Source organism: Sesamum indicum, linkage group LG8, assembly GCF_000512975.1.
Source record: "Sesamum indicum cultivar Zhongzhi No. 13 linkage group LG8, S_indicum_v1.0, whole genome shotgun sequence".
NCBI lineage: Eukaryota > Viridiplantae > Streptophyta > Magnoliopsida > Lamiales > Pedaliaceae > Sesamum > Sesamum indicum.
The window spans coordinates 9,781,802-9,801,116 of NC_026152.1; the positions used below are offsets into that span (position 1 = coordinate 9,781,802).

At 36.4% G+C, this 19,315-nt stretch overlaps 4 protein-coding genes across 4 annotated transcripts; all 4 read left to right on the forward strand.

Moving 5' to 3' along the window:
- Positions 901–1,563, forward strand: LOC105168620. The gene has a single exon (XM_011088756.1). It carries the CDS (start codon positions 901–903, stop codon positions 1,561–1,563), a length of 663 nt encoding a protein of 220 aa, XP_011087058.1.
- On the forward strand, positions 1,609–3,676 carry LOC105168622. Its single transcript, XM_011088757.1, has 2 exons — positions 1,609–2,662; positions 3,213–3,676. Exons 1-2 carry the CDS (start codon positions 1,609–1,611, stop codon positions 3,674–3,676), a joined length of 1,518 nt encoding a protein of 505 aa, XP_011087059.1.
- Positions 3,902–5,224, forward strand: LOC110012423 (uncharacterized mitochondrial protein AtMg00810-like). The gene has a single exon (XM_020696024.1). The coding sequence runs from the start codon at positions 3,902–3,904 to the stop codon at positions 5,222–5,224; it is 1,323 nt and encodes a 440-aa protein (XP_020551683.1).
- LOC105168623 (polyvinylalcohol dehydrogenase-like) lies at positions 9,886–12,693 on the forward strand. The gene is made up of 4 exons (XM_011088758.2): positions 9,886–9,991; positions 10,099–10,544; positions 10,753–11,356; positions 11,921–12,693. Exons 1-4 carry the CDS (start codon positions 9,896–9,898, stop codon positions 12,377–12,379), a joined length of 1,605 nt encoding a protein of 534 aa, XP_011087060.1. The 5' UTR covers positions 9,886–9,895; the 3' UTR covers positions 12,380–12,693.

Here is a 19,315-nt window from a genome sequence, read left to right on the forward strand (position 1 = left end):
TGAGCACAACCATGCAACGGTTGTTAGCCGTAGTATTTGCGAGGGCGGCTAAAACATTTGTTACGACTAAAAGTCATGGCAAATATTTTTATCATGGCTCTTAGTCATGGAAAATAACTTTTTCTTAGTGGAAAATTTAAGTTTTTGCATCAATTTTATTTAATCATGGTCAATAAAAATTATTTAACATAATTTTTAGTTCATAGCTATTAAAATTATAGCCAATAGTCATTTATCTTCTAGTTTGTTAATTTTTTTATTAAATTTAGAAAATGTATATTTATATAAATATATATCTTTTAAGAAAGTCATATTTTTTTTATAATTTTAACGTACGTTATATATATATATTTTTTTATAAAAAGTTGAATTTATATCTTACTTCTATATTTTTATACATTATCGAATTATATCACTTTTATTTTTTATATTTTTTAATATATTTAAATGAGGACATTATAACAAAATACATTATGATTAATAAATAATAATCATCATCTCAAAAAATTAAATCAGACACATTAGGTCCTAACAATAATAATCATCACCATCATCTTGTCCAAGTGCTCATTGAAGGAATTCATGGAGAAGACGAGGCTCTGTTTTCACCCGCAATCACTTAGTGCTGAAATGGATCTTGAAGTCGTGCTCTTTGTATAGCAATTTTATTCTCTTTGCATTATGTTTTTCCTTTCTGTTAGTACTTATATCAAAAGACTCTCATCATTCATTCATAACGAAATAGACAGATAGCAGCACGCTCTGCTTTTCTTCAACTATGAATCCAATTCGATTTTCTTCTTTCTGCATAATATTTGAACATGGTATCAGAGCCATCATATGATGGTCTCTGAATACTGAAAATATATCTCTGAAATCACCAATTGACGAACAACAAAGATGAATGAAGCAACAGCTGGATACGGTTTTGGTGTGAGCTCATCCTCGGGTGCGATACATACCTCGGATTTTCCAGGTATGGTTTTGGTTTCAACACCATTGACGCGAAATAATTACCTGCTGTGGAGTAGATCTGTTAAAGTTGCACTCACGGCGAAAATGAAACTGTCCTTTATCGATGGATCGTATCCAAAACCTGCTGAAAACACTGAAGAATGCAAACATTGGATTAGAACAGACAGTATGGTATTTTCATGGATTATGAATTCGATACCTAAAGACATAGCAAAGGCCTTCTCATATGCTAAGTCTGCTAGAAGTTTATGGTTGCAACTTGAGGCGCGGTTTGGGCAGACAAATGGCCCTATGATCTATAACTTACAACGTGAAATTGCTTCGATTTCTCAAGGCAATATGGATATAGTTTCGTATTTTACAAAAATCACAATGTTGTGGGATGAACTTGAGTGTGTGGATCCTACGCCGGAATGTACATGTGCTTCGCAACGGACTGTGAGCAATAAGATCGCTTCTACTCAGTTAATGCAATTCCTAATGGGATTAAACGATTCCTTTATCGCAATACGCAGTCAAATTCTTGTTATGGATCCACTTCCTTCAGTGGATAAGGCGTACTCCCTAGTTCTGAGAGTTGAAAGCTAGCAACAGAGCAGTATCAATATTGAAGAACTTAACAATAATGCGGCGATGATGATACGTGGTGCTAAATACAGAAGAGAAACAGGAGGTAAGAACTTTCAGCAGAGAAAACAACACATGGATAAAAGGAACCGGTACTGTACACACTGTGCAAAAGCAGGACATGCTAAGGAAACATGCTTCAAACTACATAGATATCCTGAATGGTTTAAGGAGCTAGCTGAGAAGAAGAAGAGATATGGCACTGATACTCGAACCTTGAATGCAGTCACTTCTGAGACTGCTGCAGGTTTGCAACAAGAGGTATCAACACAGAATTTATCTGCGATGATGAGCGAATTGCTGCAAATGATGAAGGGAAAGATACAATCAGATCCAACACAAGTACACTTCGCCAGATTGGGCGAATTTGCAGCAGGTACCTCTTTCAATTTTCTGTCCAATACCTTGGGTCCGAACTTGTGGATTATTGACAGTGGGGCTACGGCTCATATGTGCGCGAATTTGCAGCTTATGAGTAATCTTAAACCTTATATAGCTGATTCATCGGTAATTCTTCCTGATGGAACAAAGCATAATGTTATACACTGTGGATCTGTTGCTCTATCACACGACCTTTCTCTGAATGCAGTCCTCCACGTGCCGAGCTTCAAACACAACTTGCTCTCAGTGAGCAAACTGGTTTCTTCGTCTAACATTGCCTTCATATTTTCACGTGATAATTACGTGGTGCAGGACCAGATGACTAGACGAACCTTGGCTGTGGGAAGATTGGTTGGAAGCTTATATGTGCTTGATAGTCACTCATTTGATACAGATGAAATAAAGAAGTTCTCCATGAAAAGCAAAACAGAGATTTGCCATAATGCTCATAGCAATGATGCTGTGCTATGGCACCGACGACTTGGACATACTCCTCTACTTGTATTAAGGCATACGAATGTTATTAGTGGTAGCAGTTGTGAGTTGGGTATTTGTAATGTCGGCCCGTTAGCCAAACAACAAAGACTTCCGTTTCTATCAAGTGAATCATGTTCTGAAAATACGTTTGATTGGATACACGCGGATATTTGGGGTCCTTATTCTCAGTTTTCGATTTCAGGTTGCACATAAATGCTGACACTGGTTGATGATCGTAGCAGGGCTACGTGGGTTTTTTCTTATGAAACACAAGTCGCAAACCATGAGTTTTATTGAAGGGTTCTATCAAATGGTATTAACTCAATTTAACAAGAAAATTAAGATCATTCGCACTGATAATGGTTCGGACTTTGTGGGTGATAAATGTCAATCGTTTATTCGTAACCATGGAATTATTCATCAGCGGACATGTGTGTATTCCCCTCAACAAAATGGAGTGGTTGAGAGGAAACACAAACATCTATTGCAAGTCCTGATGTTTCAGTCATGCCTTCCCTCACGGTTTTGGACAGATGCGATTCTCACTGCTACATACATCATTAACAGGCTTCCAAGTTCAGTTTTGCACTGAAAATCGCCTTATGAGGTTTTGTATAACAAAGCAGTAGATTATTCGATTGTTCGGACCTTTGGATGTCTTGCATTTGCCACTAACGTTCTGCCTCATAAATCTAAATTCACCAAGAGGGCGTTTAGATGTGTGTTTGTTGGTTATGCCTTTGGTCAAAAAGGGTATAAACTATATGATTTGGATGATAAAGTGATTTTAATTTCCAGAGACGTCATCTTTCATGAGAATTGTTTCCCTTACAAAGACATTTCAGAATCTGAACATGCCGTTCCTCTACCTATCTCTGTATGGGATGATGGTGCTTCTTCGGGCCAGAGTTCGCCTATAGCAGAACGTAGTTCAACACCAGTTGAGCCTGTGCTTGATTCTCATCACACCAGTCCACATATTTCAATACAGCAACATGAAGGTACATCCTTTGTACCCGTTTTGCGAAGATCTTTGAGGCAAGCGACCAAGCCATCTTGGCTTAATGATTTTGTCTGCGGCGTTTCTGATGCTTCTGCTACTCCACCTAAAGTAACCTTTATAACACCCTTACACCATGCAATAATGCAAGCTATCACACCTCTACGGGAACCTACAACGTACCTAGAGGCTAATGCATCACCAGAGTGGCGATAAGCCATGCAGGCTTAATTGACTGCCTTGGAAACAAACAAAACATGGGAGGTCACACCTCTACCCCCCAACCATACTCCCATAGGATGCCGCTGGATTTTTAAATTGAAGTTTAACACGGATGGTTCTATTGAGCGATACAAAGCTCGTTTAGTTGCGAAGGGGTATAATCAAATCAAGGGTATCGACTATAATGAATGTTTTTCCCCAGTTGCAAAATCAGTCACAATGCGATTGTTTTTTGCTGTTGCAGCAGCTCTTCGTTGGCATATCCATCAATTGGATATTAATAACGCCTTTCTACACGGATATTTGGAAGAAGAAATTTATATGTCCCCTCCAGAGGGTTATTCTGTGTCTCAAGGCCATGTATGCCGCCTCAAGCGTTCGCTTTACGGGCTGAAGCAGGCGTCACGACAGTGGAACCATGAGTTCACTACACAAATTGTTGCCTTTGGTTTCGTTCAGTCGAAGCATGATTGCTGTCTTTTGACAAAGACCTCCACTGATGGTTTTTTGGTGTTGTTGCTTTATGTCGATGATATCCTCGTTGTAGGTACGTTTACTGAGCACATAGCTGCAGTCAAGGATTACCTTGATCGCTTATTCACCATCAAGGATTTGGGCGTCGCCAAGTACTTCTTGGGGTTGGAAGTAGCTCGCTCTTCTCAAGGTATCATTGTCACTCAAACTAAATATATCAAGGATATCATGATAGACACTAGTATGCGTCATGCTCGTGCTGTGACCACACCTCTGCCTCCAGGTATTAAATTTATAGAGGATGCAGGCGCTCAGCTTCCTCATCCTGAACTTTACCGTCGTCTTGTTGGTAGGCTTCTCTATCTCAATTTCACAAGACCGGACACTTCCCACGCTTGCCAACAACTTAGCGAGTTCTTGCAGCGTCCCTGTCAACGGCATCTTGGTGCTGCTTTGCATCTTGTTCAATACCTCAAAGGGACCCTTCACAAGGGGTTGTTCTTTCCTTCTCAAAATTCCCTGGAGTTGCGCGCTTATTCTGATGCCGATTGGGCTAGTTGCATTGATACTAGGCGTTCCTTGACCGGGTATTGTATCTTTCTTGGTGATGCCTTGGTTTCTTGGAAAATCAAGAAACAGAATATTGTTTCTCATTCGACGGCAGAGGCGGAATATCGTAGTATGGGCTCTACTATCTGTGAACTAACTTGGGTGGTTTATCTGTTGATGGATTTCGGCATTTCTGCGTCTATTCCCATTCCATTTTTCTGTGATAACCAAGCTGCGCTCCACATTGTTAATAACCCTGTTTTCCATGAACGCACGAAGCATTTGGACATCGACTGCCATATCGTTCGCGACAAGTTTAAGTTCGGGCTAATTAACCCCGTGCATGTGCCCGGTAAAGCTCAACTTGCCGATTTTTTCACCAAGTCCTTACCTGCGCCTTCCTTTTTTCGTTTCCTCTCCAAGTTGGGCTTGGTTGACTTCACCCCAAGTCCAACTTGTGGGGGGGCTGAAGGAATTCATGGAGAAGAAGAGGCTCTATTTTCACCCGCAATCACTTAGTGCTGAATGGGTCTTGAAGTCGTGCTCCTTGTATAACAATTTTATTCTCTTTGCATTACGTTTTTCCTTTCTATTAGTTGGTTGTTTGGGTAGTTAGAGATATTTTCTCTTTCAGTTGTATTTATATCAAAAGACTCTCATCATTCATTCATAACGAAATAGACAGATAGCAGCACGCTCTGCTTTTCTTCAACTATGAATCCAATTCGATTTTCTTCTTTTTGCACAATATTTGAACATTCATCATCCTCACCATCATTAGTTTCATAATTTTCAAAACTATCTTCTTCTTCGTCATAAATTTTTCATTATAGGTTATACCGTTTATATCATGTAGAGGTGGAACTTCATTTTATGTAGTAATTGTTGGAACAGATTCGACCTTATCCTTTTGACATGTTGCCTCATCCTTCTTAACTCAATAGTTCATCTAGCTTTATTTCTACAAACAACCATCTAATCAACTTTATCTCTTCTTAAACTTGGATATTAAGCGTGGTATAAAATTGGATGGCTTGTTGTGCTAGGATAAACGACTCATTTTTTTTTTATAGAAATTAACATTTTTTGTGAACATCAACCAAGTGATACTTCAGATGAATCTTCACTTCTTTGATAAGATCAATCCACCTACACTTAAATAAAACAACATGTATATTCTGATATTCAAATTCATATTCAAAGTGTATTACCTCCAGACTAACGTACAACTAGCTTTACACGCATCAATTTTCTCAACAGGTAATTCCAACTCTCTTATCAATTTTTTCGTATTATAATAATCCTTTGATAATGTGTGATCCCGTGGCAGCAACTCCTCTATGAGTTGTGATACTTCATCATAATAACTCTACGGTAGGTTGAATTCAGATTTGATGTTTACTAGTCTCTACTACGCAAATAACTGAGCGTGACTCTTGCTGCCACTATACAACGACTGATTTGTAGCGTTTATGACATCAAAAAATTATCAGTATTGTACTTTACCCCATCGTTAGACTCACACTAGCCTCGTTCTCATTTAACCGATCACGGACAGGTGTTGGTTCATTGATAATTATGATATCTATGATCATATATGGTGAAGGAAATATAGGACCAGTTGCATGAAACACCATTCTCTGATATCAATTCAGTTGCTCATAGTTATTCCAATGTGTCGTCTGAATGCTCATAAATTCTGGCTCACCATGAATATCGAATCATAGTAAATTTTCATAAAGCCTTTTCTAAGGAGGTCATATGTCACCTCCTCTGTGGATTTCAGTTTACCATTCTTACATTTACTACATGGACAACAAATTTTCTCTTTATCTATAAAAGCATGTTGTGTTTTTGCCAAGTTTAGAACTCAATCACTCTATCTTGAAATTCTTTTCTAACACAATGTTACGTAGTAGATTCTTCTCATAAATCTACTTTCTCAACTCTCTCAACATTTTTACTCCAAAACCAATAAAGATATATACATTCAAATAAATATGTGCACGTATCCTAATGTAAGCTAGCTAAACCTTAAACGTTTGACTTGTTACACCAACTTGATCACAAATAGTTAAATCACTTATAGAAGATCAAAATTACAGTAGAGTAAAAAAAATGAGTAATAAGAATAGATGAAAATCGAATAAAAAAATAAAAATGAAAAAGGGTGTAAGTATTTTTTATTACTTTTTTACAATGGATATAGCGATGGATTTTGGCTGCAAAATCCGAGAGAAAAGTACAATTTTGTAAATATTACACTACAACTGTGTTTTACGGATTGCAACGGATCACACGTTCATCAAAAAATTCATGGCAAAAATGTAACATCTCAATATTGAATGCCTTCAGCCACCTTATACAGTTGATCCCCAAAAATTGTGGCAAGTGTAATGTCTAAAAACTGAACGCCTCCAACTATCTTGTACAGATTGCAACTGTTCAAACGTCTGTTGCAAAAGTTACCAAAAATTTATAGGCAACTTTGCCATGGATTTGCGTCTGAAGCAAAATTATTGCAACACTCAACTCTTTAATTTGCAGCAGAAAAAATACCAAGACATTCATGGCAAAATTAATCGCTATATTATTATGAAAGTTATGTAACTTGAAGATCGTCCAAAAAAGATTATGACTTCTTTCAGATGCAATATGCCTTGCAAATCATTAGCAAAGGGTATAATTTCAAAATTCATTGCAAATAGTACCACCAAAATTAACTGTTGCACAATTCGTTGCAAATTTACAATAGATGTGTTCCGTGACAACTCAAAAGTTTGATTTTTCCTACATATTTGAGTTCCACCTACGTGTATGTATATAGGGTAAATGCGTGAAAAGTTTTTAATGTTTGGAAAACTCATGTGATAAAAATATATAGGCAAAACACCCCTCAAGCTAGCAATGCACAACACGTCACTTCCTCAGCCCCTCCACATGCCCCAACCATCTTCAGCCACTGAAACCCCCATCTCCGTCATTTTCCTCCCACCTAACCGCCATACGCCGCCCCCACCCCCGCCTGCAAAAACCCAAAATTCTCCTGCCCTCCCCCCCGTCGGCCGTCATATCTAAAACCACCTTAAGAAACACCCGATGTTATATATACGTATTATACATACATACATAAATATATATAATACATGTAAAATTAGTAATATATATTTTTATAACGTAACTATTTATTATACAAAAAATAAATTAAATCTGAGCCACACATTTACATCAAATAATATATAGGCTGTAGATTTGTTATGTTGAATCTAAATTATTAGATTAATTTGATAAAACTAACTGTTGATTTGTATTATTTAAATATCGATTGTTGATTTATATTAAGTTATATTCAATAATTGATTGATAAAGGCATTTTTTTTATTGTATATGCAAAGAATGAGAAATACATGCACAATGGACACGTGTGCCACAAATCCAATTGTAAGGGGTATTTTGCCTATATATATCTCTATCATAGGAGGCTTTTTGCTATTTAATTTATCCCAAGGAAATTTTTTAAATGTTAGAAATTTTATTTGGGGTAAAATGCATTTAACCCTATATATATAGTTAATTTCCATCAATTTATATATATATATATATATATATTGATTACTATCAATTTTTAGTGATGGATATTCCATTGTAATAATATACAATAAAAAAATAAACAGATAAAAAGAAAAGGTATAAAATCATGTAATTCACTTTGTCAACTTTGGAATAAAGGGCTAAACTGTAGCCATAACCCAATTTTGCATCTATATATATAGAGGGAAAAATACAAGCAACCCTCTTGTGATATTGCAAATGAGCAAATTTTCCCTTTATGAAAAAATAGATAGCGATTTACCTCCTTATATTTTTAAAAATATAACAATTTATCCCCCTATGATTTTTAAAATGAACCAATTTACCTTCCTTTGTACTTCATTTTAAAAAGTATAGGGGGGTAAATTGCTATATTTTTTTCATAGAGGAGTAATGTATTTATTTTCAATATCACAAGAAAGTAAATTGCTGTACACCCTATATATATATATATATATATATATTAACACTCTCCGTTGAGTTTTGGCATAATTTCAGTTAGTGAGAGGTGTGGGATTTTGACAAGAGAAATGATCAAATCTTTCTAGTCTTTGAACAGGATTCTCGCCCAGTTTTACGACTTAATTAAAACGTACGTAGGACTAGGTAGGAGGTTCTGATCATCCATCAAGGATTCTGATGATCTTCGCGTCACCCTTCTGAGCTCCATCCGAAAAGCAGTTTCATGTAAGACAACTAAAAGTAAATATATAAAGCAAATGCTTTCCTCTGATGACGTTGATGATGAGTGCTCCAATTTTGTTTTACCAATTTTATTTTCCCAAGATATACCTTATTCAAATTAATAAATAATGCAGTTTCCCTCTAATTACGTGGGAATTTTCTATTATATTTTAGTATTATATGATGTCTCATAGTGTAATTGACATATATTTTTTTAAATTAAATTATATAATAAAAAATTAAATTATAATTTTAAAGTAGGGTACATGCTGGGGCATTGACACAAATACTTAACGCTATTATTATGATCAGCAACTTTATTTGAATATCCCCACCAATTATTATCGTTGTGATCAATATCTCATAATTTATTGAAATATTTATTTAAAAAAGAGTTTTAGGACTTATAAGCCGTTCAAGTCAATCTATCACCCGTATGAAATAGTAGTTATAAAATGCATATCTAAATGTAGCATTTGATGATTAATCATTTTCATTGTGAAAATTCTCCATCTTTTTTCCCCATTTTCCTGCACGCCCATTATTTTGACTCTTTGTGCCACAACTTGGAGTAGATCTCATCAAACCTCATGGAGGGTTGCCGCACACCTCCTAGCTTTGCTAGTTGCTATCTCTACTCCGATAATATTTTTTAACCAAGTGGGCTTCAGAAATTTTAAATTAGAACGGGTTTGTTCGAACCTAAATCAATTATAATAATAAGTATAATATATTTGTATGTATGATTGGTTTATAGTTTAAGAAAAGTGAACAATCACGTTACAAATTAATATATTACACTTGTTCTGTAATTGATTTGATTCAGTCAAACCTGATTTGGTTAAAAGTTTTGCGTGTGCATCCCTGATTTATATATAGAGATCTAACATTTCAGGCTCCTTTGCACATAAAATTATGGCTTTTGCTTGCATCATAACTAAGAATGGCATTCTTGTTACTCTTCTTTTAGCCTTTTGCATACTTTCATTTCCAGATGACTCAACAGCAGAAGTACAATAAAACTTGCAAAAACTTTCTATGTTGCTCTTAAACTAGTTCAATTATTTAGCTTTAAGTCAATAGAAATTCTGATGTATTTCTTTTAATTATCCTTGCAGTGGTTTACTCATGGAGGAGACATTAGTAACAGAAGGAACGCTATCGGAGGAACGATCAATCCGATTTCAGTCAGACTTGGCTTGTTGAGACAGAGATGGAAGTTCTTAGCTGGATTTGACATTACTGCAACGCCAGCAGTAGCTGATGGAGTAGTCTACTTCCCGTCGTGGAACGGGAATCTGTACGCAGTCAGTGCTTTGAGTGGAGCTCTCATCTGGAAACAAAGTTTAGGTTCATTGACAGGCATACCGCCCACGGGACGGTATGTGAACGCGACGGTGTCACGGGCTACTCCAGTGGTGGTTGGCGATCTCTTGATTGTTGGAATCTACGGTCCGGCATATGTGGTTGCTGTAAGAAGGGCCACGGGACAACTTGTCTGGTCCACTCTGGTGGATCCTGGCCGGTTGAGCATAGTTACTGCATCGGGAACTGTTTACATGGGGTCAGCTACTTCACTTCTCCGTACTGCTTCTTGTTATACTATATATATCCCTGATCTTGCTTGATTAGCTAGCTGTTGATCAATTATGTTTATTAGAAGTTGCAATTATAATAGTAATCATACAAAACGAACACAGCTTTGCGAGCTTATAAGCTGTTCCCACAGCTGTTCGAGTAGTGAATCTGATTTCAATATCCTCTATCTCAAGGGGATTCTATGCAGGAGTATCATCCCTGGAAGAACTATTACCAGCCGGACAATGCTGCACCTTCCGTGGAAGTCTGGTAAAGCTGGACGTAAGAACTGGAAAAATACTATGGCAGACATACACTCTACCCGATAATGGCGGCAAGCTGGGAGGATATTCCGGGGCAGCCATATGGGGCAGCAGCCCCTCCATTGACCCGATACGAGGACGTGTCTACGTTGGAACGGGCAATCTCTACCTTGCTCCCGCAGATGTTCTCCAGTGCCAGGCCCGGCAGAACAATCAAACCACGCCACCGAGCGGGCCTGATCAGTGTTTTGGGCCGGATGTTCACTTTGATTCCTTGCTGTCGTTTGATGTTAATTCGGGGAAAATTGTATGGGCTAAGCAACTGGGAGGCTATGATGTTTTCTACTTCGCGTGTTTGGTTCCCAATAGCCCTGATTGTCCGCCTGGCCCGAACTTGGATGCGGATTTTGGAGAGGCCCCAATGCTGCTCAGCATTGTTTCAAATGGAAGATTACGTGATGTTGTGGTGGCAGTTCAAAAGAGTGGCTTTGCTTGGGCTTTGGATCGTGGCAATGGGGACATCGTTTGGTTCACAGTACGTGTTTTTTAATGATATTATTACTTAAGTAGAAAACTTTTATTCAAATCAAATTTGATCCAACGAAATCATTCAAACTGTAGATAACGACACGACAAATATATTACACATATTAGTTTGGACTTGACCAAACTGAATTAGTGTAGAATTTCCCTTACTCAGCATAATTAGACTTCATTACTTGCCTCAAAGTAGCCAATCATAGGACAACCACAAGTTAACTAGCTTTATAAATCTTTTTCTCATTGTTCTCATTTTTAATTTTTCTTCATCATTTTTTATAAACAACCCTTTACGAAATAAGAAAAAAAGATTCATTCACACCAAAATGTGTTGAACATGTAATTAGGTCCGTTTAGGAATGGTTAACAGGGTGGGTTGGGGGCGGGTTTTGTCTGATCCAAGACAGACCCCATGTAATTTTTGCAAGACATATTCTATACCTTATACAGGATTGAATCTGTGATGATGTTGTATTCATATCTGAGGCAGCATGTAATTTTTTTGAATGTCTGTGTCCTAATTCCTATAGGTTTGAGATGAATTCATGTTGTTTCACAGGAAGCAGGCCCCGGAGCCCTGGAAGGAGGAGGAGTATGGGGTGCAGCCACCGATGGAATACGAGTGTACACCAACATAGTAAACGGTGACAGGCTCCCCTTTACCCTGAAGCCCTCTAATCAAACCACTGTGGCCGGTGGATGGGTGGCAATGGACGCCAACACTGGAAGAATCCTCTGGACAACAGCCAATCCGAGCAATGAAACTGCTCACGGGCCAGTGACCGTAGTGAACGGAGTCCTCTTTGCAGGGTCAGTGGCGCCTAGTGGTCCTGTCTATGCAATGGATGCTCAAACAGGGGCTATAATTTGGTCGTTCAACACTGGGGCCACCATATATGGAGGAGCATCTGCCAGCTATGGCTGCATCTACATTGGCCATGGATATTCAATAGGCCTTGCGAAGTTCCATCCCACTTGGAATAGTGGGAAATATCTCTATGCCTTCTGCATGCCGTAAACAGAAAAACAGAACAACTACATTTTCAATAAGGCTTTAAAAGTAGGAACAATGAAAGAAAAAGCTCGTTTACCTGTTTCTTGAGGATGAACTTCGGCACACTACAAATATTACTTTAAGTTTTATTTTGAGTACATACTCTATAAGTTATTAATGTAGATCAGGAGACACCCGGAGTTCCCCCAAACACTTCAGTGGGGCTAAAAAGTAATACCCTTGAGTAGGAGACTAGCTCAGTCCCAATGAAGTGTTCTAAGGGAACTCTAGACAAGACCTGACTTGATTTCATCTCTTTCTTATGTTAATTTGGTTAAGACCTGTTGCCTATTTATATATAGGTAAGCTTAGTTCATGTGTGAAAGAAAGGGGGAAGGAGTAGAATTCAAGCTAAGCAAGGAGAAAAACCGCAGTACATGCAGTTGAACAAATGAAGCCTTACAGGAAAAGGGTACAAGCGTCTGAACCTTGTCAAGAATGCAGGCTACATAATGAAAAGGGAATAATTTTCGAAAAATCGACTACGATGTCTTTATCTTTAGGCCCTTTACTTTCCAGATTTCTCTTTTCCAATCATCCCCGAAATTATGACCAATGTTCCTTAATTTCCCAAGATTCAACCTTAAGTCGGTATTTTAAGTAGTTCTTTGTGAGTCCTAATACTAGATACAACAGAGCTGGTCAATAATGAAAAAAACTTGTGGCCGAAAGAGACATATAGCAAGTTGGAAATGCATGGTAAGGATATATTCTCACATTGTGATTCCATATCTTTGTTCTTCACCTGCCCTATTGTTACCTCCAGGTTCAGTGCGCTAGTGCTTCTATGTCCAAGTTTCCGTCCACAGAAATTAACCTGGAAAGGCCAGCTTAGAAGAAAAGTTTCTGGTTTATATCAGATCACCACACTATAAATAGCTGTGTCCATTTATATCCGTTCATTCATTGAAGAGCCGAAACAAGTCATGAGGTTTCCTCTAGAGTTCCCTCAATCGCTTCATTGAGTCTTTTCTTCAAAGAATTGTGCCCACTGAAGTGTTTGGGGGAACTCCTGTGGTGATCTGATTTAATACAAGAATTGCATTAGACGAATGAGTCAATTTGTTTATGGACTATGTTGAGTTGTTTAGGCAGGGACTGTCCCACTTTCTAAGGTCACCTTCATTTTTGTCATTTAGGTAAATAATACAGACAATATCTATAAAATTGAGCAATGCTGTTGTCTGGATTATATGATCACTCGCCAGAACTGCTTATTAGTATTCACCTTGTACAGTAGTAATCAAGAAAAGAATACAAGAGCTGGAGAATCGAGAAAGGTCCTACAGTCATGCCAAATGAAAATTGAAAAGGAAATAGAGGGAGATTTTCACATGCTGAGGCAAACAGTTGAAATAAACTTTGAATGAGAAGTAAATCAAGTCTTGCTCTAAAGATCAAACAAAGAAAACAAAAAGAGGAAAGAAAACAGCATAATGGGATGACGATGAGGATCATGCTATGTCAATTGTGGAACCTATAATATACTGACGTGGTATGATCTACATTTTTCAATATTTCAAAGTTGGTTCCATATAACAAAAGAACGAAAAATCCAATTTATCAATGAAACATGGACCAATTGGCATGCATGCCAGAAAATCCTCGATTGTCGTCATGCGCGTTAGATGACAAGTGGTGATGTTTAAATATTTCCTCGAGGCTTATTATTCCCTATGGTGATGGGAAGATGGGATGGTGGATGAGGAATATGGCCTAAGCAGCTTCCAGGGATCAGATGACAAATATTCACTGCATGTCTTCTCTTAGCTCAGAAACTGAAATCAATCAGGTCAAGTAACAAGAATAGATTCATCTTAATTATTCTGCATTTCCTAGTTAATTATTGCCACTTAATAAAGATTGCCACGGGAAGATAGACAACGTCTATCGTCAATTCCTGGTTCGTTATAGCATCTCATTCAGCTTTTGTGTTAGGATCAGGTCCAGTACTCAGGGTTTTAGAACAATCATAATTATTCTGTTGAACTTGGAGTCGACCTATCCAGATGAAGGATTTCATCATGCTGAAATCTTCAATAATGAAAGCTCCAGTACTTATGCAATCAGTGTGTCAGGTTTTTTTTTCATTAATTTTGTTTGATGTGAATTTCCGGAAAATAAAAAAGAAATAAAGAATAAAATCTCCAAGGACAGATACACACAGGTAAGACAGTGAAGTAAGGAGAGAACTCTGTAGCAAACCTGGCTTTTTGTTTGATCGTTAGGCCATGATAGAAATAAATCTCATAAAGAAAGAACTATAAATTTATGTTGAGGAAAAAAAAAAGAGAGAAAGCTGAAATGCATTTAGTTGTAGACATGAATCCTTCAGACAGGACCACTTCTCATGCAGAAAACAAGGTAAAATACATGGGAGTGTCTGAACCTGGTCAAGAATGTAGGTAAAATAATGAAAAGAGAATAATATTTGGGAACTACTGACTATATCATTCCATCTTTTGGCCCATCACTTTTGAAGCTTCTTTTCTGCTATTCATTATCAGCATACGAAATTAAATCCACAAAGTGCAACACTGATGAATTAAAAGGCCTGATTTCAATCATAAAACCGTGCGTATCCCAGAAAATCATAAAAGTGTAACAAGTTGGAAAATGCCAAGAATCGACATATTCTAACATTATGATAGCATATCTTTGTTCTTCACTTATCCCATGCGGTCAGGTGCAAACTGCTAGTGCTGTTATCTCCAAGTATCCTTTTTCTTCTTTTTTCCAGCTGAAACCTGTAAAGGCCGAGTTTAGAACAGAATTTCCAGGTTTGTGTGATGCATCAGCTGGCTATATATACCGGTTTCAGCATGAATTCAGTCATCAATGCAACAAAACGAGACATCAGGTTTCACCTGGAGTTCCCTTAAGCGCTTCATTGAGCAGTGTTTTAAAGAGCAAAACTCGCTGAAGTGTTTGGGGGAACTCCTGGAGGGATTTGATATAGAAACAGTCTAGAATATAGTGTCGGAATGGTGATGCAGCTTTGAATAACTGAATGAGGTCATCAGGTTTCACCGAGAGTTCCCTCAATTGCTTCATTGAGCAGTTTTTACAGAACAAAACTCACTGAAGTGTTTGGGGGAACTCCTGGAGGGATTTGATATAGGTCTAGAAACTGATCCGCATTGTCCATAGATACTTGAAAAGGCTCAGCTTGCAACATAATATTCTGAGTTGGATGCATCACCTCGCTATGGATAAGAGTGACAGAAAGGATTCAGCTTCGAATGACTGAATCAGGTCATCATGTTTCCCCCGGAGTTCCCTCAATTGCTTCATTGAGTATTTTATACGATGAACCCACTGAAGTGTTTGGGGGAACTCCTGTGGAGATTTGATATAAAATTACAGTAGTAAATGATTCGAATCGATCGGCGGAGATTTGATACGAGGCAAGGGGTGTAAGTAATTCAGATCAGGAGGTGGATTCTATATCAACAGATTTCAGAATTTTCTGTTTTAATATCTTTCAACATGTCATTATGGGGACAGTAAACAAAGGAAATAGATAATACAGATATATGTGAAGATAATATAGATATAGATATAGATATATATATAAGCATATAAGTTCTTAAAAGAAATAAAGATTATTACATACAAAGAAATTTAATTAAGAAATTATTTATAGGAATTAGTTAGAAATGAATTTTTAAACAACTCATTGAACTTCTAAATTTTTAGTTGCAAGACTGTCAACATTTGTGAACAATGTGCAACGTCCTCGAGGTTACTAGTTTGACCTCGAGGTCGCTTCACTACTCTTCAGGTCGCTTACGACCTCGTACCTGTAGATTGCTAATTACTTTCTTTTTGTCTTTTCTGTACAGTTTTGCTATTTTGTTCTTTTCTGTGTTATTCATCTGTTTGTTAGTATTTTTCTATTAGTCTTAGATTTGGTTCGTTAATAATTTATTAGCTAAATTCCTTTATCTTGTATTTATATACAAGCTGAAGGATAATCACTTTCCCCATATTATTTCCAAAAGGAACTCTTGTTGTTCTCCTTGAGTTTGAAAGCTTTCCAACATTCAATTTCCCAATTAATATATTTTATTAATTCAATATATATATATATATTATAAGATCAAGTTTTATGTAATTATAATATTAACTGTAGATCATAATAATACTATTCAAAATTAACTTATTTTATGAAATAAATAAGTCTATATTTATGCAAAATTTAATGCACTGGTTACTTGATCTATATGAATTCTACAACATTTTTAATAATAAGTAATTTGATTTCTGTACATTTATATTTTTAATTCATGAACTCCAAGTTAATGAAATTATTCAATCATTTTATGTTTATTTCATTCAATTCTTTCTATAAAATATTACTTGTAAATTTAGACTATTTAGACCATCGTGAGGAATAAAAGAAAAATAAAGAAATTATTATAAGAAATTACATAATAAATAACTTTTAATGATAGTTAGTATAAAATGTTTAAAAAAATCAAAAAACAAATTATTTATTTTTTTCCCTAATTTGCACAACTAGGAACAAAATCAAAATCTTATTTCGTATAGCAAATTTAAAATATCGATTAATTTAAATAGTAATTATTTACGCATTTTCATATAATATTTTTTTATTATAATATTTTAATGTTGTGTAGCTTAGATAAAGAAAATTATTTAGTTACCTAAATACAATTTCTTTTACATATTGGTAGTTTATAATTTACTTTGTGGTATTGATTGACTATGAATATTACTTGATTAAGAAATGTACTACTTTTATGAATAGTTGAAAGAAATTCCATATGTCAAATTTTAACATATGAAATTACTTAACTTCGTCTTATGTAATGTTCATACATTTTCATATATAATTGAGGGATTAATTAATAATTATTAAACTAATTTAAATTGATTCATAAATAAATTATAACTTGAAATTTGAAAATATTGTAATTTTAAGGGACTTGATTGGAACTTTACAAAATTTTATGGTTAAATTATAAAAAAATTAAAATTAGGGACCAATTTATAATTTTACAAAAGTTATCAAATTCAAAATGAAAATAAAGGAAAAAGTATTATTTTAGTCCGCTAAGTATGCCTAATTTTAATTTTAGTCTAATAACTATGTCCATTTTTGTTTAGGTCCAGTAACTTACGAAATTGCTTACTTTTAGTCCTCTGGCAGATTTTCGAACAATTTTACCCCTATGAGTGCATATGCACTAAAACTGCCTTTGAAAAGTGATAAAATTGTCCGAAAATCTGTCAGAGGACTAAAAGTAAGCAATTTTGTAAGTTACTGGATCTAACAAAAATGAACATAGTTAGCGGATTAAAATTAAAATTAAGCATACTTAGCGGACTAAAATAATATTTTTCCCGAAAATAAAAAAACAAAGGTAACGGGCAGAAATTTGAGCTGCATGTGTCCGGTTCTTTTCGTGTGCAGTGGCATGCATGGCATCACCACCTAATATATAAATGTGTCAATAGCTTTCGAACTTAATCACTTCGTTAAGCCTAGATTCGAGGTCGTAAAGGTTGTTTTGCTCTAAATTAGACATAAGGCTTATGACAGGATTGAATGGCGGTTCTTGAGAGAAGTTTTAACTAGAATAGGTATATAAGAGCGTGTTGTGAGTTTGATTATGTCGATATTGACATCTATTTCGTACTCGCTTATGCTTAATAGCTCACAATTTGGCTACTTTAGGCCAGAACGGGGATCCGACAAGGAGACCCTTTATCTCTTTATTTGTTTCTCTTCATTGCCAAGGTGTTTAGCTGTATGTTGCAGGCTACTTTAGAACGAGGTAAATTGAAGGGGATAGCGATTAGCAGGACAACCCCGTGGATCTCACACTTATTGTTTGCCGATGACACAATCATCTTCAGTGAGGTGAAGGAGGCAGGGATGGAGGGGGTGAAAAGGGTGCTGTCGGTATACGGAGAGGTGTCGGGGCAAGAAATCAATTTAGAAAATCGAGCATTGTGGTGATCGGAATGTGGAAGAGGCTGTGCGAGAGAGTATAGTGGCACAATTGGGTGTTCGAGTGGTGCTGAAGCACGACAAGTACCTGGGCTAACCGGCGGTGACAATGTTCTAGGAGTCAGTTGTTCGGAGGGGTACGAAACAGGATATGGGCGAAGATAGAGGGATGGAATGCCAAATTGTTATCAGAAGCTGGCCGTAGAGTGTTGATTTCATTACTTTTGCAGTGAATTCCAACGTATCTAATGTCATGCTTTAGAATGTCGGACTATGTGTTAGCTGAAGTAATTTGTTATGATTTGGGTTCTTGTTTGTCACCTATATGCTTGACATTAAGCAATTAAATAGCAAGAATTTTCAGTGGTCGCACTCCGAGTCTATTTTGTTTTAGCAGATGCATGAAATGCTACATTCTTGTCACTGCCGGATTGATTTAATCTGTTTTCACATTTATATTTCTTTGTTTTGCACGTTTGCTATTTTTTTTTCTTTTTTTTTTTTGTTTTTCTGATGATTAAAGCATCCTGTCTTGGTCTCCCCTTTTAATCTTTATTTTCATCCACCATGGAGGTTTTGTGATGTAATCTTTATCTACATTTCTACGTCTTTGACTCCAGGGAGCAAATTCACTGATTCCATCAACAACTGCTGCTGCTGCTGCTTCAGGAGTTAAATTCCCCATCTAGTGATATTAATATTGAGTAATTAAAGTGTAGATACAGGTATTGGACAACCCAAAATCTACAACTAGGAATACATCATCGACCAATGAGGAGCTATTCTTCTCCTAATAGAAGACAGGAGATTGAGTAGTAGGACTTGGATTTCTGGTCCTAATTCTAATACAACTACCCGTATTTTCTTGTATATAAGCATGCATATGTTATGTACTCTCTTCCTCACATCAATTCCCATTG

Bases quoted from the DNA above. Each gene is read 5' to 3' on its own strand.
- LOC105168622 (XM_011088757.1), top strand. From the start codon at position 1,609: ATGATGATACGTGGTGCTAAATACAGAAGAGAAACAGGAGGTAAGAAC. The intron at 2,663-3,212 runs GTTGCACATAAA...TTGGTCAAAAAG, and splicing joins TTCTCAGTTTTCGATTTCAG to GGTATAAACTATATGATTTG.
- LOC110012423 (XM_020696024.1), top strand. From the start codon at position 3,902: ATGCGATTGTTTTTTGCTGTTGCAGCAGCTCTTCGTTGGCATATCCAT.
- LOC105168623 (XM_011088758.2), top strand. From the start codon at position 9,896: ATGGCTTTTGCTTGCATCATAACTAAGAATGGCATTCTTGTTACTCTT. The intron at 9,992-10,098 runs GTACAATAAAAC...TTATCCTTGCAG, and splicing joins CAGATGACTCAACAGCAGAA to TGGTTTACTCATGGAGGAGA. The intron at 10,545-10,752 runs GTCAGCTACTTC...CTCTATCTCAAG, and splicing joins TCGGGAACTGTTTACATGGG to GGGATTCTATGCAGGAGTAT.
- LOC105168620 (XM_011088756.1), top strand. From the start codon at position 901: ATGAATGAAGCAACAGCTGGATACGGTTTTGGTGTGAGCTCATCCTCG.